This window comes from Mobula birostris, chromosome 2, assembly GCF_030028105.1.
Source record: "Mobula birostris isolate sMobBir1 chromosome 2, sMobBir1.hap1, whole genome shotgun sequence".
NCBI lineage: Eukaryota > Metazoa > Chordata > Chondrichthyes > Myliobatiformes > Myliobatidae > Mobula > Mobula birostris.
Genome location: NC_092371.1, coordinates 131,072,652 through 131,094,548, shown reverse-complemented (window position 1 = coordinate 131,094,548; position 21,897 = coordinate 131,072,652). Strand labels below are relative to the sequence as shown.

At 46.6% G+C, this 21,897-nt stretch overlaps 1 protein-coding gene across 1 annotated transcript in view; it reads right to left on the bottom strand.

Annotated features, from left to right (window-relative positions):
• Positions 1 to 21,076, bottom strand: part of LOC140209360 (calpain-8-like) — a 69,917-nt gene extending 48,841 nt beyond the window's left edge. The window contains exons 1-4 of the mRNA XM_072277638.1: positions 20,861 to 21,076; positions 5,929 to 5,998; positions 5,312 to 5,430; positions 1,496 to 1,632 (exon numbers count right to left, since the gene is read on the bottom strand). Coding sequence (XP_072133739.1) covers positions 1,496 to 1,632; positions 5,312 to 5,430; positions 5,929 to 5,998; positions 20,861 to 21,076 — 542 coding nt within the window. The remainder of the gene's footprint in view (positions 1 to 1,495; positions 1,633 to 5,311; positions 5,431 to 5,928; positions 5,999 to 20,860) is intronic.
• Between the last annotated feature and the right edge of the window lie 821 nt (positions 21,077 to 21,897).

The window sequence follows — 21,897 nt, the reverse complement described above, 5'->3', positions numbered from 1 at the left end:
CTGGTGTGGGTTAGGGTCTTTTTGGTGGGAGCTGGGAGAAGACAGGAGGGAAGATGGCTGAGGATGCCATCCCTGTTGTACAAGGTGCTTTGTGCAGATGAATGATTTCGAGGAGAAAGGACCAATACTCTCGTGGAAGACCACTTTGTCCAAGGTGGATTTCGAGCGACATATGGAAGGTGGTGTGTGCTTTCACACACACCGTGGGTCCAGTGCGTCAGCTAGACAACTTCAAGATTAGCTCCAACTTATGTCCACACTTGGACTGGGTTAACTGTAATGGGCCCTTTTTATTCTTTTCCTTTTCTTACTAACTATTCAATAAAGCTGAAATTTGTAAACATACTTTCTTTATAATTTACAACTGTATGCAGAGTACGGTCTGCTATTTCTTGTTGATGGGCGATTGCATGGGGACAGTATTCACACGGATCGGGGTTCGGGTGGGTGAGATATCCTGACTTCCCGGTTTCGGTGGGACCCAAGTCATACTGACTGTCAGGAGCCATGGCAGAAGTTGATACAACAGAAGTGTTTTGGCAGGCACATGAAAATGCAAGGAATGAAGGGATAGGGATTTAGATTAATTCAGCAATGTGTTCAGCACAAGTATGATGGGTTGAAGGGCCTGTTCCTGTGCTGTACTATTCTCGTGTGAGAGGGTGGGTGATGGTTGGCACGGGCAGGGGAGCAAAGGGCCTCTGTCCATGCCGTAGCTCTCCAAGACTCCAGGGCTTCATCAAACTGCTACTGAGACAACAGCCATGAACCTAACATTCACCAGTGACCTGACTCCAGAGATTATCTTTGGATGTGGGCAAGGGAATCACTGGCCCATGAGTGGAATTGGGGGCAGATCCCAGTCACTCCTTGAGGAAGTTCTCCACATTTTAGGAACCGTAGCTTGTACTCAGGTGTGTGAGGAGGGCTTGTGGGGTCTGAGACGGCAGATGGTTGGGAATGGGCGAGGGGTATGGGGTGGGTGATGTGAGTATGGGTGGAAAGGTGGGAATGGGGGGTGGGGGGGGGGGAGCAGGTGGAAAGGACCAGTGGGGGCAGATGTGATTGGGATCACAATACCTGCCACACGTGTTGTGATGATAACAAGGACTGCCAAGGTGGAGAGTGGAAATTGGACAGGGAATGGCCAGGAACGACTGCCTATGGGAATGCCCGCTGACAGTTCAAGGGGTTACAAAGCAGGTGGGTTTACAAAGGATGGGGCAGGTAGAGGGGGTGGCAAGAGACTGTGCCCAGGGAAGGCAAATTGGGTGGTCCAACAGCTAATTGTAGAATTAGTTCTCCCCCTGTCCGGTGTCCCCTCACCCACCTAGTGGCCCAAACAACCCCACCCCCACCAGTAACCCCTCCCATAGCCATTGACGCTCCCCCCCCGTCAAGCAACTCCTCCCCCACCCAGGAACCTACCCCCACCGCCCCACGACTCCTCCCACACAGAAGTTTCTTCCCCATCGCCCCGTAACGCCTTCCTTACTTGGCATAGGCCTTTTCGAGGAGGGCACCCCAGAACTCGTTCCTGTCACATGAACTGACGAAGATCAGCTGGTTGTTGTTGTCGGTGGGGAGACGGTCATCAACAACAACTTCCACCCAGTCACCAAAATGCCAGAACTGTTAGGACAGCAGAGGTCACACACGAGGAGAGGGGAAGCTGAAAGAACATCACCCCCCACACCCCCCCAGCATCCCTCCCTCTGGCAGAGTGACAGGGGAAATCTCCACCTCACTCCCCCTATCCACCCTGGTGTCAACATTGTCAGGCAGAACGCACTACCGCTCCTCAGCCCCCACCTCAGGCATGCGACGCGCCCCTGCCCCTCCTCCATAGGTCCAGCCCCTGCCCCCAGGGGAGATTCCCACTCCAGGCTCCTATCAGGGGGCCATTAGTGAGTGGAGGGAGACACAGAGGCAGCAGGTGCTGGGACCTGGAGCTGCTCAGGAGACGTTGGAGATTTCTACCCTGCTGTTGGCCCATCTCCTTCCAGCTCCTGTCTGGCCCACTGAGGCCCCCAGTATCTTGTGTGGGGCTGTTAATAACTGGCTGGCCCCACACTTCTGGTCATGCAGTCAGCTCACAAATTGTGTGCCAGAGACTCACGATCGTCCTTCTCCCTGCTTGCTTGAGTCACCCAAGACAAGCAGCAGCACAGCAGAGATGGAGGAGGCCACTATCCGGTCCGCTGAGAGTGTGCTGGGCCCTGCCAAAAGCCACTGAGGGTGTGCTGGGCCCTGCCAACACTACTGAGGGTGTGCTGGGCCCTGCCAACAGCCACTGAGGGTGTGCTGGGCCCTGCCAACACTACTGAGGGTGTGCTGGGCCCTGCCAACAGCCACTGAGGGTGTGCTGGGCCCTGCGAACACTACTGAGGGTGTGCTGGGCCCTGCCAACAGCCACTGAGGGTGTGCTGGGCCCTGCGAACACTACTGAGGGTGTGCTGGGCCCTGCCAACAGCCGCTGAGGGTGTGCTGGGCCCTGCCAACAGCCACTGAGTGATGCGTGGAGGGATCTCAGCTGTCCCAGTGCACAAATCACACAAACCTGCAGGCAGGTCCAACCAGTGGTGTGGAAGGTAATAGGCATTTTGTTCTTTACTGAATAGGGAAGTACTGTTACAGCTGTACAAGTGCAAACAGAGTTTGTCTCCATATTTCAGGATAAACACAGTAACATTGGACAGTCCAAACAGGATTCACCAGGCTAATTCCTGGGATGAGAGGGAAGTATCACATTAAACTTATATCCTCTGGCTTTAGACCACACCCCTATTTTGTGAAACAGACTGTGACCATCTATCCTATCTGTAGCATTTGTGATTTCACAATTTCACACACTTCTAAAGGTTGTTCTTCAGCATCCTACAGCCACAGCCTATCCAGTACTCTGTCCTTGTAACTCAAACCTTCCAGACATCCTCATGAACCTTTTCGGCACATTTTTCAACTTAACGGCATCCTTCCTATAGCTGGGTGACCAGACCGGACTGGGGCACAATAATCCAAGGGCAGTCTTGTTATCGTTTGACACAGTTTTAGTCACTCTCCTCTCCAAACAGGTCTCCAAATGTCAAGGTATATAGGCATTTCTGTTCCATAACCACTGTCCCTATAGCAACCAGTCTAAATTCTTCACCTTTGGCCATGTTTGAAAACCTGCTGTATACCAACTCCATTGCTGAGGCACCAGCTTATTGAATCCACCTGGTGATTGTATTCAACACAAAGCTGTGTTTGGAACTGTGGAGTTAAGCTATTCATTGTCATAAAGTGTAAAGAATCAAATTCAGGCCTTTTTTTAAAAATCAAATTTGAAAGAGTCCAGCCATGTAGAGTAAGCAATCAAACTGCATTGCAATATCATTTGCCAAGGCAACCATTCACCTCCAACGATCACAAAAGGAGGAGGCTGTTCTGCTGCTCAACTTGGTCAAACAAAACAAGGAAACAGGAGCAGGAGTAGGCCACTCGGCCCTTCAAATCTGTCCCAACATTCAAAATGATGACAGCTGATCAATGCTGGTCTCAACTCCTCTTTTGTGCAAGTTCCCTGTTCCTTTGTTCTTTCAGATCCAGAGAATTCCAGAAATTCACCACCCTCAGCGAGAATTTGCTACACACCCCAGTTTTAAATGACTGGCCGTCTATCTTGTATCTCTATCACTCTGTTCATGATTCTTAATGTTCATTTATCCTTAAGATTTTCTAAAACTCAGGAAGGTCCTCCCCATTCTTCTACACTCCAAGCAATGCAGACCCTGATAGGACCGATCAGATCAGATCTCCACCACAGCCTCCCTCATTTCCCCTTCTGCTCACTAGAACAGTTACCATTCCCAGGAGGGTGGGTGCACCCGGAGGCTGCACTCATCCAAGCAAGGGAGGGTGAGGGGAGTGAGGTTACAAGGGGGGATGAGGGGAGTGAGGTTACAAGGGAGGGTGAGGGGAGTGAGGTTACAAGGGGGGATGAGGGGAGTGAGGTTACAAGGGGGGATGAGGGGAGTGAAGTTACAAGGGGGGTGAGGGGAGTGAGGTTACAAGGGGGGTGAGGGGAGTGAGGTTACAAGGGGGGTGAGGGGAGTGAGGTTACAAGGGGGGTGAGGGGAGTGAGGTTACAAGGGGGGATGAGGGGAGTGAGGTTACAAGGGGAGTGAGGTTACAAGGGGGGATGAGGGGAGTGAGGTTACAAGGGGGGTGAGGGGAGTGAGGTTTCAAGGAGAGATGAGGGGAGTGAGGTTACAAGGGGGGATGAAGGGAGTGAGGTTACAAGAGGGGATGAGGGGAGTGAGGTTACGAGAAACAGGAAAGAGGTAGACCACTCAGCCTCTACAGCCTGCGCTACCATGGTAACCCATGCCTCCTCATCCAATCTCCCACAACCCTCAGTTCCCCCTTCCCTTAGAAAATAGTTATCCCTCAGTTTTCCAGGGTTGGATCCTAACACTCACAACCTTTGGGAGAGTAGCTTCTCCCTCACAATCCTAACTGAACACCCCTTCTTCTCAAACAAAGCCCCTGGTCCCAGATGCTCTTGTAAGGGAAAAACCTCATGTGGATGAACAGACAAGACACTGCAGGGGCTATGATCTGAAGCAGGTTAGAAGATCGGAGAGACCTCATACAATGCTGGGAACCTGGAGGGTGGGTGAATTAAAGATACTCTGCGGATGTCAGGAACGTGAAGAACTTCTGGCTGAAGGAATGGTTCCAAGTGAGGGCAAGGAGGAACCCCAGACCACTCCATGTTTTGTAAAGCAAGGCTGGAGATATGGGAGACAAAACATATAACCTGGCTGGGCCTCATTTTAAACTTCTCAAAAATCTATGTCAGTATAGATCCTAACCCCATGTCCCTAATCCTATAAACCTAACTTCATGACCCTAACACCAAAACAGTAACCCTGTATCCTTAACCAATAACTCCACAACCCTAACCTCATATCCCCAACCCCACTTCCCTAAACCACTGATATCCTTCACCGCTTTTCATCTCCTAAACTCCAACAAGTACGGATCCAATCTGTCTGACCTTATCCAGCAGGACAGAACTCCCCAGCTCCAAGCTGGTGCCTTGCCAGTGAAGGAAACCCTCTGCTGTTGAGGGCAAGTCATATTAACCACACCACACCCCAGGGAAGCACCAGGCAATGCAAGGAGAGTCTAAATCACACACCCTGAGAGATGGACTTCAGATTGGCCAGTTTCATTAAACACTGTGTTGGCCAAACAGAGACAAGTCACTGATGTCAACCGGAGGACCAATCAGCAGGTGCACCATGTAAAGTTCAGCACTGACCCGGAAGCGGAAGATGCCGCAGTATTCCCTCTGGAAGCTCTGGCCTGGGGGAACGACGTGGGCGAAGAGTTCCTGTTGCATAGTGAGCGAAGCGAGGGCAGCCAGGAACCAGCAGTCTCCTGGGGGACAGCGCAAGGGGACAGGGCATCAGAGTGTAACACAGGTTCTATCGTCCCTACACACGCAGCGGGAGGGCATCTGTCCCAGAGCACAAACAGACAGGGTGTAACACAGGTTATATTGTCTCCACAGTACATGAATTTGTAGTATGGAACTGGGCATGCCTTGGTAATATGGGGGAGCTGGGTGGTAATGTGGGTATGTGTTCTGTGCTACAATGCATGGGGAGCAGTGTAGAGAGCCCTGGCTGCAATGTATGGAGACTCCGGGTTATAATCACGAAACAGTGATTATAATATACAGGAAGTCTGGGTCACAATGGGCAAGGAACTTGGGTCATAACACGCCAGGGAGGTCTCGGTTATAACGTCCAGGAAGTCTGCATTACAAGGTACTGGAGGTCTTGCTATGATGTATGGGTTGTGGTGTAAACGGGGGCTGTGTTATAACCCAGAGAAACTCCACGTCCCAGTTACTGAACCACGACTGGAACTTACCCACTTTTCCTTGGCACACATCAAAACGACTGGCCCCTCCCACAAAAAACTGGGGTTTCGAATGGATTTCCTGGAAAAAAAAGGAGAGATTTCGTTAGGAGTGAAGGGTGCGCGATAAGGAAATATAGCACAGTGTCATTGTGTGGGGATCTCAGTTTTCAGGTGCCAGGCGTTGCTAAGGACCTGACATTTATTGGCCAACCCAAAGAATTCCTGAGCAGGATTGCTGGCAAGAATGTAAGAAGATTTATGAGAGACATTACCAGGACTTGAGGGACTTAGTTACAGGAAGAGGTTAGGCAGGTTGGTTCTTTATTCCTTGGAGCGTAGAAGGCTGAGGGGTGACCTTATAGGTGGGTATAAAATTATGGGGGGCATAGAGAAGGAATCAAATACTAGAGGTCGTATGTTTAAAATGAAGGAGGAAAGATTTAAATGGGATGAGGGGCAACGTCTCCATACAGGGGGTGGTGGGTAGATGGAATGAGCTGCCAGGGGAAGTGGTTGAGGCAAGTACAACACTTGGACAGGTACAGTACCTGGATAGGAAAGGCTCAGGGGAAATGGGACTATCGTAGATGGACATTTTAGTCAACATGGAAGAGTCAGACCAAGGGCCTGTTTCCATGCTGTGAGACTCAGTGACTCGACAGCTCATCGGAACATGTCTGAGGCCCCCAGGGGTTAACCAAGCTGGAGCTCTGGGACCACACATAGGCTAAACTGGCAGCAACAGGATTTGCTGATGGAATATAAAAACAATTTTGTAGCTTTTCTGATATTTATTAGAAGCGCTGTTTATGCAGGGCCCTTAGTGTTATTAAGGATCCCACCCATCCATCCAGCATCCTCTTTCACTTTCTACCTTTAGGCAGGAAAGTCTGATGCATAAAAAGAAGAGCAGTCAGGATGAGCAACAGTTTCTTCCCCAGGACATGAGGCTTCTGGACTCCCAGCTGCATCGTACTGGACGTGTCACTCGTTAATCTGTTCCATACTTTACAATGTTTAATATTAATGCCCTTTAGTTTGTTATTTATGTGTGATTCGTCTGCGGATTTTATCCTTGCCTAAGTTGTGGTGGATATACTACTGTGGCTTACATCCTGGTTCGGAGAAACGCTGTCTCGTTTCTATATACGTTATATGGTTATATACGTTACATATATGTACACAGTTAAATGACAATAGACTTGACTTTTTACTAACCCAGATAACGAATGTAATTTCTAGTCCAGTAGTACCTATGACTCTATCACCATCACTGTGCCCTTTCTGTAGCATTGAATCGTTCCTGTCCAGAAGGCTGTTTGGCCCATCAGTTCTGTGCTAGCCCTAGTAAAGTAATCCACGTATACCTCAAGCACTAGATGTACACACCCTGCTTCCCACACCTGTGTGGGCTTCCACAGTTGAATGTTTAAGCAATGGCGGCAGGCTCACTCCAGGCCCAGCAGCCAGGTTTTGACACTATTCCATGGTGAAAGGCAGAATAATCAGCCCAGCAATGCCTAGTCCCGGTTCCACTGAGCACCAGTTCAGGAGAGAGCAAAGCAGGGAATCTCTGGATAAAAGAAATTAACTCACCTTCCACTTGCCAATGCAGAGCAGGCCGCAGCCCAAGTGCTGGCAGAGAGATCAGTAGAGACGGACGTGGTGGGCTCCTGTGCCTGTATCACCCAATGAGACATGACAGAACTGACCCTTCCGCCCATCCCATCTATGCTGACCACGATGCCAATCTAATTTAACCCATCTGCCTGCACATGGTGTATATCCTTCATTCCCTGCCAGTCCATGTGGCTGTTTAAATGCCTCTTAAATGTTGCTATTGTACCTACTTCCACCACTACCCCAAGCACCTACCACCCTCTCTATTAAAAAAAGGTTGCCTCATTAATCTTCTTTAAACTCTTCCCCCTCTCACCTTAAACCTACTCTTCCCCCCCTCACCTTAAACCTGAAGTATTTGACATTTCTACCCTTGGGTGACGAGATGGAGATGAGTCTCTACCAAAGGAGGTGTAAGGTGCTCCTTCCCTCCACTAGCCTGCAGGTCACCCCTGGGAAAGGTGCAGCACCTGCTTAGCTCCACCTCCCCCCCATCCTGATCAGGGTCACGTGAAGCCATGGCAGCAGGCGGTGGATGGCTGTACGAGCAGCTGGTGCATATCACGTCCTGGTTATGCAACCACTGGCGCCAGGCAGGCAGTCTCTGAGGAGTATTGATAACAGCTGGGCAGAAAAAGGCATTGGCAAACCACTCCTATAGAAAAAATTGCCAAGGACAATCATAGTCATGAGACCATGATCACCTACGGTGTGTCATGTGACATGGCACATAAGCAATGACGATAACTCTCTCTCCTATCAATGTCTCTCATAATTTTATATCCTTTCATCAGTTTCCCCTCACTCTCTGATGCTCCCGAGAAAACACCCAGTTTGTCTGGCCTCACCTTATAGTGAAACTCTCTAATGCAGGCAGCATTCTTGTGAACCTCATCTGCACCATCTCCAAAGCCTCCACATCCTTCATATAACGGGGTGGCCATAATTGTATACAAAATCCTCAATGTGGCCTCACCAAAGTTTTACAAAGTTGCACAATGACTTCCCAACTTTTATACTCAGTGCCCTGACCAATGAAGACATGTTCTTATCATGTTAATAGATGCTTTGGTATCTTCCTTGGTTATCTCTCCTGGGCACTGTTCCATGCACAGTTTATGCCCCATCCAAGAGCGAACATGTTCTCCCTCTTTGACACTTGGGTCTAGAGCTGTTAGATCTCCAGGATGTCCCTGGAGAATAATTAACAGACAGATGTTGCGCTTTATCTACTTTCAATGCTATGCTTTTCAAATAACAATTAGATTACTGCAACAGGCAAAAGGACAGGTTCACTAGGATAGAGAGAGTTGGAAATGGGAACCAAAAATAAAAAACTGCAGATGCTGGAAATCTGAAATAAACTCAGAAATTCCTGTAAGTACTCAGCAGGTCAGGCAGCATCTAGGGAGAGAGAAACAGAGTCAACTCCTTGGGTTGAAGACCCATTATCAGAACAGGGGAACATAAGAGAGAAATATTTGGCCCCTCAAGCCTACACTTTCCTTCAATGTGATCATGGCTGGCATGAGAGAAAGAGAAAGCACGAGGGAGTGAGAGATTCCAAAGCTGTGCAAAGCGGGCCAGTAGGAAAGGTCCAATGAGGGAGACCTTTCTCATGGAGGGAGACTGAACCAGTACCATAGGTAGGTGATTTACAGCAGGATCACCACTTCTGCAATGGACAGAGAAAGTAAGTTACCAGAAATAATGCAGTTTCATTACATCCCTCAGTAGATTAGTTAATCTTTAAAAAAAATACTGCCCTGTGTTGATGCAAGCCGGAAAGGCCGATTATCTCACACAAAAGGCTGGAGGAACTCAGCAAGCCAGGTAGCATCTACAGTATGGAAAAGAATAGATGCTACCCGACCTGCTGAGTTCCTCTAGCATTTTGTGTGTGTTGCTTTGAACTTCCAGCATCTGCAGATGCTCTCATGTTTGTAAAGGCCGATTACCTGCTGAATTCTGTTTTCACCTCAGGCTCTAGACAAACTGAGCAGTGTAATCAACAGGCATGAAACAGCACATCCTGATGCCTTCCCCATCATTTTGGGGGACTTTAACCAGGCCAACTTGATAAAGCCATTAAATAATTACCATCAACAAATCACCCGTAGTACCAAACAAAACAACACACTGCACCACTGTTCCACTAAGCTCAAGAACGCCCACCATGCTGTTCCACACCCTCACTTCGGGAAGTTTGGTCACCTGGCTGTACTTCTACTCCCTGAGAATAGGCAGAGACTGAAGACTGCAGCACCAGTAGTGAGGACCGAGAAGGTCTGGACAAGGGAAGCACAGGAGCACCTACAGGACTGCTTCGAATCGGTGGACTGGACTGTATTCAGGGAGTCAACTTCAAGCTTGAATTTGACTGCCACAGTTGTCACCGACTTCATTAAAACCTACGTGGATGAGTGCTTGCCGACAAAAACTTATTGTCCATTCCCAAACCAAAAGCCACAGATTAATCAGGAGCTCCACAGTCTGCTGAGGGCTAGATCTGTGACATTTATGTCTGGTGACCCAAGTCTTTATGAGAAAACCAGATAGGACTTGTGGAGGGCTATTTCAGGAGTGAAGAGACAATTCCGAGGTAGGCTGGAGGAGACATCAGACACACATCAACTGACCAGGTTTGCAGGACATTATTTCCTAGAAAGCTTCACTACCGAGTGAGCTCAACACTTATTATGCCCGCTTTGAAAGGGAGGATATAACTACAGCTGTGAAGATCTCTGCAGCATCTGATGACCCTGGGATCTCTGTCTCAGAGGCTGACATCAGGCTGTCTTTCAAGAGAGTGACCCCTGGCAAGGTACCAGGACCCGATGGAGAACCTGGTAAGACTCTGAAAATCTGTGCCAACCAACTGGTGGGAGTTTTCAAAGACATTTTCAATCCCTCACCACTATAATCGGAAGTTCCCATCTGCTTCAGAAAGACAACAACTATATCAGTGCCCAAGAAGAGCAGTGTGAGCTGCCTTAATGACTATCACACCGTAGCGCTGACGTCTATGTTGATGAAGTGTTTGATATTTGGTCACGGTGAGAGTTAACACCTGTCTCAGCAAGGACCTGGACCCACTGTAATTTCCCCATTACCACAATAGGTCTACAACAGACGTGTTCTCAGGGGCCGTCCACACAGCCTGGACCACCTGGACAACACAAGCATCTACGTCAGGATGCTGTTCATCGACTGCAGCTCAGCATTTAACACCATCATTCCCACAATCCTGATTGAGAAATTGCAGAACCTGAGCCTCTGTACTTCCCTCTGTAGTTGGATCCTCGACTCCCTAACCGGAAGATTCTGTGTGGATTGGTAATAATATCTTCTCCTCGCTGACAGTCGACACTGGCGCACCTCAGGGATATGTGCTTAGCCCACTGCTCTACTCTGTCTACGTCCATGACTGTATGGCTAGGCGTTGTTCTAACAGTATCAATAATTTTGCTGATAATAGAGCTATTGTTGGCAGAATTTCAAATGGTGACAAAAGAGCGTACAGGAGCAAGATCTAGATCTACTAAGTGGTGTTGCAGCAGCAACAACCTTGCTCCCAATTTCAGTAAGACGAAAGAGCTGATAGTGGACTTCAGGAAGGGTAAGTCGGGGGAACATAATACAATCGTCATAGAGGGATCAGGAGAGAGTGAGAGATTTCTAATTCCTGGGTGTCAATATCTCTGAGGACCTAACCTGGAGGCAACATATTGATGCAACTCTAAAGGAGGCAAGACAGCAGCAATATATGAGGAAAAACTTTTTCACCCAGAGAGTGGTGGATATATGGAATGCTCTGCCCCAGAAGGCTGTGGAGGCCAAGTCTCTGGATGCTTTCAAGAAAGAGATGGATAGAGCTCTTAAAGATAGCGGAATCAAAGGTTATGGGGATAAGGCAGGAACTGGATACTGATTGTGGATGATCAGCCATGATCGCAGTGAATGGCGGTGCTGGCTCGAAGGGCCGAATGGCCTACTCCCGCACCTATTGTCTATTGTCTATTTCATTAGGAGTTTGAGGAGATTTGGTTTGTCAACTAAAACACTTGAAAACTTCTACAAATGTATCGTGAAGAGCATTCTGACTGGATGCATCACCATCTGGTATTGGGGGGAGGGCTAATACACAAGGTCGAAATAAGTTGCAGAAATTTGTAAAATTAGTCAGCTCCATCATGGGTACCAGCCTCCATAGTATCCAAGACATCTTCAAGGAGTGGTGCCTCAGCGTCCATCGTTAAGGACCCCCAGCACCCAGGGCACACCCTCTTCTCACTGTTACCATCAGGAAGGAGGTACAGAAGCCTGAAGGCACACACTCAGCGATTCAAGAACAGCTTCATCCCCTCTGCCATCCATTTTCTAAATGGACATTGAACCCATGAACACTACCTCAATATGTTTTTTATTTCTGTTATTTTACACTACTTACTTAACGGACATATATGCTGTATACTTAATGTAACTCATTCAGTTTTTCTCCTTATATTTACTTATCATGTATTGCATAGTACTGCTGCCAGAAAGTTAACAAATTTCACAACATATGCCGGTGATATTAAATCTGTTTCTGAATTCAGTGTTGACTCCTGAAGGGTATCATCATCATCATCAGGTGCCGTGCCCAGTTTGAGCTTTGACTGCCATGGCCCACACACTCCTGTTTCAGGTCAAGTGGATCAATTCATTAGTATTCATTTCCAGTTCTCCGGCTGCTGTCTCCATCACTTGTCTTTGTCTTCCTCTTGCTTTCTTCCCTTCAATCTTTCCCATAATTACCATGCATTCTAACTCCTCTTTTCTAATCACACGTCCAATGAAGTTACGTTGCCTTTTCATGATCTCATACATTATTTCTCTTTTTGTGTTTGCTCTGTTCGTGACATCCTCGTTAGATATTCGTTTCGTCCATGATATTCTTTGCATCCTCCTCAAAAATCACATCTCTGCTGCTTCAATTTGTTTCCTGATGTTACTAGATATTTTCCAACATTCTGAGCCATATAACATAACTGGATAAACGTAACATTTCAGTACTCTGAGGTGGGTTGTCATGCCTAATTTAGTATTGGTCAGTATGCTCTTCATTCTCGTAAAGGTGTCATTTGCCATCCCTATTCTTCTTTTGATGTCCAAGTCGCACCTGCCACCTGATGTCACCCAGCTTCCTAAGTAGCAAAAGTTCTGTACTTGTTTTATGTCTTCCGCTTTTATTCTCAGCCTTCAGATAGGATTCTCCTTCTTTTTGGATACCACCATACATTCTGTCTTTTTGCAATTGATAGATAGACCCATTTTTGCACTTTCTTCAACAATATCAAGTTTTGTAGTTCTTCCTCCGTACTTGCAATTAACAGTGTCATCTGCATATCCGAAATTATTCATGTGCTCACCACCAATTTTGATTCCCAAGATGTCTCTTACTTTTTGTAATATTGTTTCACTGTACACATTAAACAAATCAGAGGAGAAAACACACCCTTGTCTAACGCCTCCCTTGATTTTTGTAAACTGTCTCATTTCTCCATCTATTCTTACAGCAGCAGTTTGTTCCCAGTACTGATTTCTGATTAGACGGAGGTCTTTCGAATCTAGATCTAGAGTTTCCTGTAATATTTCAAATAACTTATTGTGCTTCACTTCATCAAATGCTTTTGTGTAGTCGATAAAACAAACAAATCTTTTTGCACTTGAATAGCTCGTTCTGATAGTATCCTTAACATTAATATTGCGTTTCTTGTACCTTTGTCTTTCACAAAACCACATTGTTCTTTACCTATTTCAGCTTGTACTTTTAGCTCTTGTCATCAAAATTCTTATAAGTATCTTAGTGATACGACTCATTAAACTCATGGTCCTATGTAATTCACATTCTATTGCTCTAGGTTTCTTAGAAGTGATAAATACTGATTTTTTTCATCTCTTCTGGTATTATTCCAGTCTCATAAATGTCATTGATTAAATCAGTAAGTTTTTCAATTCCATAATCTTCAAGGGCGATAATTTGTTCTATTACTAATTCATCAGGACCTGCTGCCTTTCCTTTCCTCATTTATTTATTGCATTACGAACTTCAGATTTTAAAATACTTGGACCTTCAATGTTTTTCTTAATTTCTGGTTCTTCACCTCGATCGTCTTCAAACAATTCCTGAATATACTCAGTCCATCTGTTCATAATCTCATCTTTTTCCTTAATAATAGTACCATCCTTTGCTTTCAAACATCCACCTGAAGAACCGAGGAGCTTTTTACCAGTGATATCCTTGATTTGTTGATGTAACCTTTTTGGATCAGTAATAGGGATTCTTCCTGTTTGCTCACATTCCTGGTTTAACCATCTTTCTTTGGCTTTTTGACATATGCTTTTAACTTTTTTTATCTAAGGACTTATATTCTATAGGATTTGCTTTCTTCCATCTCCTTTCTTCCATTAGACTTTTGATTTCATCTGTCATCCATTTATTCTTAGTGCTTTTTTCTTTTTTAGGAATCACTGACTTTGCTGATTCTACCAAGGCTTCCTTTAGAGAGTTAAATTTCATTTCTACGTGATTGCTATCATCTTAAACAGATTCTATTTCTAGACTTTGAAATCTATTCCTTACTTCAATTGTAAATTTTTGTCTTAAGTTTTCTTCTTTCATTAATTGCAAGTAGTCAAGGGATTGTTCAGGTTTTTGCTTCTTCAGTTTTTTAAGTTTTACTTTTACATGACATACTACTGGATTATGGTCACTGTTACAGTCTGCACTTGGATATGTTTTGCATTGAGTCACTGAGTTTCTAAATCTTTGGTTTATAGTCATAAAGTCAATTTGATTTCTAGTGTTATCACCTGGACTTTTCCAGGTCCAAAAGCGTCTTGGATAGTTTTGAAAGTAGGTATTCATAATGACCTGATTATTCTTCTTGCACCATTCTACCCATTTCTCACCTCTTTCATTTCTTTCCCTAGTCCAAATTTTCCTATGGTATTTCCATCAGCACCTTGTCCTACTTTAGCATTTAGATCTCCCATGACAATAACAATATCTTGAGATTTGCATTCATTCTTTGCTTATTCAAGCTCTTCATAGAATTTAACTATATTCTCATTTGTTCCATCTGTTGTTGGTGCATATACCTGTATAATTGCTAAATCAAATGGTTGTCCTCTGAATCTAACAAGGAGCACTCTTTCTGATGTTGCCCAATGTCCTAAAACACTTTTTCCCATGTTTTCATCCATAAGAATTCCTACTGCATTAGTATGGGATGTTCCACAAGAATAAACTAGCGTTTTATTTCTAATCTGACGTGTTCCAGCACCTATCCAACGAACTTCGCTAATTTCCATGAAGGGTATATCCCGCTGAATCAGAAGACAAAGTGCTGTTCCTCAAGACATCTGGGACATGCCCTCTTCTTGCTACAACCATCAAGGAGGAGCCAGAAAACTGACACTCAACATTTTAGGAACAGCTTCTTCCCTTCCACCATCAGATTTCTCAATGATCACTTCGAAGAGGATGGAGAGAAAGATGAATGTTTCCATTTAGGCTGAGAGGAGAGGGTGTGAGAGCAGAAGGTTGGAAATGGAGCAGGCGTGGTTGGTGGCCCGTTAGTTAGTGAAGAGGCAAAGTCCAAGGGCACTGCTGGGGCAATCCCATCATCACGGCAGGTGTGAAGAACATGGGAAGAATTGAACAATGTCCACAGGAAGCAGGATGGGAGGAGGTGTAGTCAAGAGAGCTGCAGGTTTGTAATGGCTACTGGTGAAGGTAGCCTATCGCTGAGGTGAAGACAGATGTCCTATGTCAAGGGGCAGGTGTGGAACATGTGAAGCTAGCAACAGTGTGGGGACTGGCAGCAGAGGTAACGAAACCCGTACAAGAGCAGGAAGCAGCTCTGGCGTTCTGAAACTCAATCAAAGTGCAGATAATAATTAAAAAGAGAACCACCCTTTAGGAAATAAAATCTGTTCACATTCTCTGCTATTTCAAAGCCATTGAAACCAATCAATAGGTAGGGGAAATCTGATTCTGTACCATTGGAACTAACGGGGAGACAAAGAATACACATTCGTGTTAATTGGTGCTCATTAAGACCATCTTGACTAGATGAGGAACGAACAAGTCTCACTCATACAGGAACAAACAAGTCTCACTCATACAGGAACGAACAAGTCTTACTCATACAGGAACAAAGAAGTTATCAGCTCCTGTATTAAAACATTGCGAAAGGCATATCCCAGCTCTGACATGTCGCTTAATTGTTTGACTCAAGAAGGGAGGCTGAACCATCCTGAACAGGCAAATTTTGGATGTCTTGAGATTGTGCTCAGAAGCTCTGAAATTGGGCAACAGCATTTGAATATTCAAAGAGGTTCTGCCAGTTGCAATGTGCTTCCGTTGTAAATATGTAATTCTGCAAACATTAGCTGTCTGCACGCTAAACGTTAAAGTTAAGCAGTTGATTCTATAGCCACTGAAAATACAGTGAATCATTTACTGTTGAATTTGTGTTTAAAAACCATTATGATTTTCATTGCATCTGTACGTCACCATACTTGTGCACATGACAATACACTCATCTGGATTTGACCTAACTTTAACATCACTGGAGAAATACGTTCTCCAGAAGATCGGCTGTGTTGAAAAAAAACACACAGTCTGTCTTTCAAAGATGGTCTCCAAGTGACGGTTCAGCAGTCCCAACAAGCACCAATGCAGTCATGGTCTGCAGTCCCAACAAGCACCAATGCAGTCATGGTCTGCAGTCCCAACTAGCACCAATGCAGTCATGGTCTGCAGTCTCAACAAGCACCAATGCAGTCGTGGTCTGCAGCCCCGGTCTGCAGTCCCAACTAGCACCAATGCAGTCGTGGTCTGCAGTCCCAACAAGCACCAATGCAGTCATGGTCTCCAGTTACTCAGTCCAGCAGTACCAACAAGCACCAATGCAGTCATCAATTGACCAGAAAGCAGCTGAGGGAGATGAGCATTTTAATCATAGCCTTAACCGGAAAAGGTCTGCTACACAAGAACAGGGTCATCTCATTGCAACAGGTTATTGGTGAGGCGACATCCAGAGGATTGGATAGTACATGTAGGTTCATTTAAGGGAGGACGCATTTGCAATAGAAACAGTTACAGAGAAGTTTCAAAGCACATCTACCACCTTCTTGAAGTCGAGGAACACCACGTTACACAAAGGAAATACCCATCAATCTCACTGAGAGGATGCAGTGGGTGCAGATCACTGACCTTCCCCTCAGGTAGAGATGGAGGAAGCAGTGGTGGGAGAAGGGTGAGGGAAGAAAAATCAGATGGTTGATATCTCTCTCTCTCTCTCTCTCTCTCTCTCTCTCACATTCAGCAGGCAGGATCAGTGCCTCTCAGAATTTCACAGTAAACAGTAGTACCCTGTGGGGTGTTGTAGAAAGGAGGGACATGGGGGTGTAGGTATACGGTTCACTGAAAGAAGCATCACATGTAGACAGGGTGATGAAGAAGGCTTTTGGACTGCTGGTCTTCATCAATCAGGACAGTGTATACAAGTTGGGATGTTATATTGCAGTTATACAACATATTAGTGAGCCCACATTTGGAATATTGTGTTCAGTTTTGTTCACCTTGCTGTAGGAAAGATGCTAACAGGATGGAAAGCATGCAGAGGAGATTTACAAAGATGTTGCTGGGACTTGAGGTGCTGGGTTAAAGGGAGAAGTTAAATAGGCTAGGACTTTCTATACTCTACGAGTAATAATGAGGGGTGATCTTATAGAGATATATAAAATCATGAGGGGCAAAGATGGACTTACTGAATCCAATAAACAAATTGCTGGAGGAACAGGCAGCATCTGTGAAGGCAGATGGATAATTGATGTTTCAAGTTGACAGGTTGAGACCCTGCATCAAGACTGGAAGCGTAGAGAGGAGATGGCCAGTATAAAGAGGTGGAAGGGAGGGGCAAGACTGGAGCTCTTAGGTGATAGGTGGAATCAGGCAGAGGAGGGGGTGACTGGCATGTGATGCCAGATGGGGGAAGAAACGGGTGGAGTTGAGAGTGGCTGATGGGTGACAGGTAGAGAGAGAGAAGGGGAAAGTAACAAGGGGACAGATGGAGGGAGGTGAGGGGAGGGGAGGACAGAGTTCAAGACAGGAGCTGGAAGGTGATAAGTGGAGATACAACAGGTTGCAGATGTACCTATGTAGCCATTTGTCTACCATTTTTTCAATATTAATCACTTATTAGCTACAAATCACTTTAGGACTCCTAGTTAAAAAAGGTGCTCATTTTTATTTACTTCTGTGGCCCCTTCCACCACCACTCCTCCCCACCCACTACTGTCTTTCAAAACCAGCAGCTGCTAAACCTGCATGCTGTTATTGTTTTTCCCTTGAGCAATGTCAATGTACAGATGTGATGCAATGATCTGTATGGATGGCTTTCACTGTATTGAGGTACATGTGACAATATTAAACCAATTCACCTTTATATCACGATGTTCACATCAGGAGCCTGAAGTCCCACACCTCAAGGTTCAAACATCAACTTCTTCCCCAGTGCCATCACGTACTTGAACTGACCTGAAAACTGACTTTGAGCTACATTTCTCTTTCCACTTCCTTAACTTGCACTAGTGTTGCTATGTTTATTTTGTCCTGTGTAATTTATGTTAATTTATGTTTGTCATGTTTGTGGAGTACTGTGCTGATGCTGCAAAATGCTACCTGGATATTCATGATGATCGCTCTTTATCAACAACCTCCAGAGTTGCCATATGCTGTTGCACACATATCTGACAAACACTGCGAACAAATCGCAACTCGACTCTCTAAATTCAACCAGCATAAGCAGACCATTTCCTGGGGCATCGTAGGAAATCACTTTACTGATCACATTTTTAACTTCCTCCCCCCCCCAACCCCCCAGATCATAGACATGTCCAAACCACTCAGCTTTCCAAAAGCCAATGTTGTCATCAGACCCTGGGGTGTACTCTCAATGCCACATGTTGGCACAGATTCCAAGGTTTAGACCCAGTAACAATGAAGTATATCCAGGTGAAACCAGGAACAGGCACAGAAAATACTGATAAGGTGAGGTTCATATTGTTTTCCCTGGAGTGAGCGTGGTTGAGGGGTGACTTCTAATATCACGAGGGGCATAGAAACAGTGAGGTGAATGGTCACTGCCTTTTTCCAAGGGTAGGGGACTAGGACTCTAAAACCAGAATTGAGGCATAGGTTTAAAGTGATAGGGAAACTTTTTAAAAGGGCCTGACTGGTAGGCTTTTCGGACACAGCATAGTAGATATGTGGAATTGGAATTGGAATATTATTGTCACATGTAAAATACAGTGTCTTGCACACTGTTCACACAGATCAATTCATTGCACAGTGATTGAGGTAAAACAGTACCACTTGCGTCGTACACTGGGTGTTCTCTTCAGTTACCTGATGAGGTGTGCGTAGCCTTTGGGTGGGAGCAGATAGATGTCAGAATAAAGTGTAACAGCTCAAGAGAAAGTGCAGAGCAGGTAGACAATAAAGCACAAGATCATAACAAGGTAGATAATGAAGTCAAACATCCATCTTACCATAGCAGGTAAAAAAAAATCAATCATCTATAATAGTGGGGCAGAGTCCTGGTGATACATGCCCAAGAACAGCTCTTCATTAAGGGTAGAGGGAGAAGAGAGAATGTTTGGAGTGGGTGGGCTGCTGTGCTGAGGAAGTAAGAGATTCGGACAGACTCCATGCTGATCTGAAACCACAGCTCTCTGCAACTTCTTGAAGTGAGATGCAGAGCAGCTAGCACACCGAGCTGTGATATATCAGGATAGGGTGCTTTCTCTGGTGCATGGACAAAAACGATGAGGGTCAATGCGGACATGCCGTAATTCTTTAACCTCCTGAGGAAATAGAGTCATTGGCGAGCTTTCTCAGCTATGGATCGATGTGGCTGGATCAGTACAGGCTAATGGTAATGTTTACTCCGAGCAACTTGAAGTTCTCGACCCTCTCAACCTCAGCTGTGTGGATGCTGACAGGCGCACGGATACCATCTCCCTTCCTGAAGTCAATGGCCAGCTCTTTTGGTTTGCTTACTTTGAGGGAACGGTCCCTGCATGATATCTCATTGCTAAGCTTGTTATCTCGTTCCTGTACTCTGACTCACCATTCTTTGGCATCCAGCCCACTACGGCAATGTTAACTGCAAACCTGTGCATGAAGCTAGGGTACTGGCCACACGGTTGTGCGTGTATAAGGAGCGGAGAAGGGGGCTGAGGACACAACCTTATGGGGCACCAGTGTTGAGAGCAGTTGTGACAGAGATCAGCCTATCCTTACTGATTACAGTCTGTTCGCCAGGAGGTTGAAGATATATTTGCAGAGAGAGTTGTTGAGTCCAAGGTCTCAGAGTTTGGTGATGTATTTGCTTGAAATTATAATACTGAAGGTACAGCTACAGGCAGTGAACAATATTCTGATGAGATGGAGGTGAAGTCAATAGCTGCCAGGTGATATCAAAAGGCCGTAAGATATAGGAGCAGAATTAGACCATTTGGCCCATCGAGTCTGTTCTGCCATTCAATCATGGTTGATTGTTACCCTGAGGCTGTGCAGTCTTGTCCTAACTGCCAGTACAGCTACTGTACAACATTTAAAAGAGGCTTGAACTGGTACATAGATGGGAAAGGCTTTTCAGGGATATGGGCACACAGGTTCAAAGCTTCTGAAACCTACTCAGTAACCTTCTGCTGCAGAAACTCAGCAGATCGCGCAGTGCCTGCGGGAGAGAAGGAATTGTTGACAGTCTGGCCAAAAGCTTGCACTGGGAGAGTGTGAGAGCTCTCCACTTCATCCTGAGACAGAAGCCCAGCCAGACCCTGATGTACGATTTTGACTCAAAATGTCAATACTTCCTCCCCCTCAGATGACTGAGTTCCTCCAGCATTTTGTAATCTCCTCCGCACAGGAGAAACCAGACATCGATTGGGGTGTTCGCTCCGTGGACCCCGGTTTCCCGTCGTCTGTCACTTTATGTCCCTCCCACTCGGACCTTAGTGTCCTTCGCCCTGTTTACTGTTCCTAAGATTCTCAACTTCAACCTGAACTCTGCAGTTTAATTTCAGCCTACGAATTCAGAGCTCCGACTCGCCCCTCCGGAATCCATCCCACTGGTTTCAGGCTTCATCCCGCGCGTTCCTTAACCGTCCTCCCGCGTCTCGAGTTACCTGCCCGGGTCCAGGACACCAACCTATGGGTCTCCCGCCCCAGGTTCCGGACCCACTCCGACCCCTGCTTACTCACATGCGGTCTTCTCCAGAAAACCACCTGCTGCCGGACATCTCCCAGCGACGCCCAAGTGGCCGGGAAGAGTGGGTCCTCGAACAGGCAGGCGTTCCGGAGGCAGCCCTTCACCAGAGTCCTATAGCACTGCTTGTGGAACGGGCGCGGGTTGTGCCGGCTCCCTACTCTCTCCGCGGGATCCTGGACCCATCGCGGCTTTGGTCCTGATACGTCCATCCGTTCGGGCTCCGACCAGCTTCTGCTCGGCTCCGCAGGTTCCAGCACTCTGCACACAGGCCGGCTCCAAGGTTAATTGGCCCTGTGCATCCGGAAAGGAAGGCATTTGGACCGGCAACTCCTTCCTGGCACCAAGCCAAATCAACACACACGGCGCAGCGCCGGTGGGGGGGGGGGGCAAACCTTTACCTTCCATGCGTCCATTTTTTCCACGGACGAGTTCAGATGCGATTTTTGCACGCAGGAGTTCTATATTAACATGTTTTTACAGGAATTGAATGGGTGTACAAGAGTTGTATGGCGCATCTGACCTCGTGAAAGTCTGGTCACCCCTGGCGTAGACAGTAAAACTTAGTTCAACCCAGCCTCTCTTGTCCCCCAGTCTAATCAGTCCCCTCCCCAATCCCACCTTCACTGCGCCTCACACCCGCCACAGAACCCACTCCCCACTCGCCTCCCCGTATCCCGACCACTAGTGGTGCTGATATTCACTCCCTTCCCCCTTGGGCTTTGCGCCATTTCGATGCCCTGTTGCTGACTGCCCCATCAATGGAAATGGCTACTCTCTGTCCTCTCTCTATCTCTCTTCCCCTCTGCCCGTATCTCTCTCTCTCTATGTCCCCTCTGCCCGTATCTCTCCCCCTCTATGTCCCCTCTGCCCATATCTCTCTACCCCTCTGCCCGTATCTCCCCCCGTGTGTCCCCTCTGCCTGTATCTCTCTCCCTCTGTCCCCTTTGCTCGTATCTCTCCCCCTCTATGTCCCCTCTGCCCGTATCTCTCCCCCTCTGTGTCCCCTCTGCCCGTATCTCTCTCCCTGTGT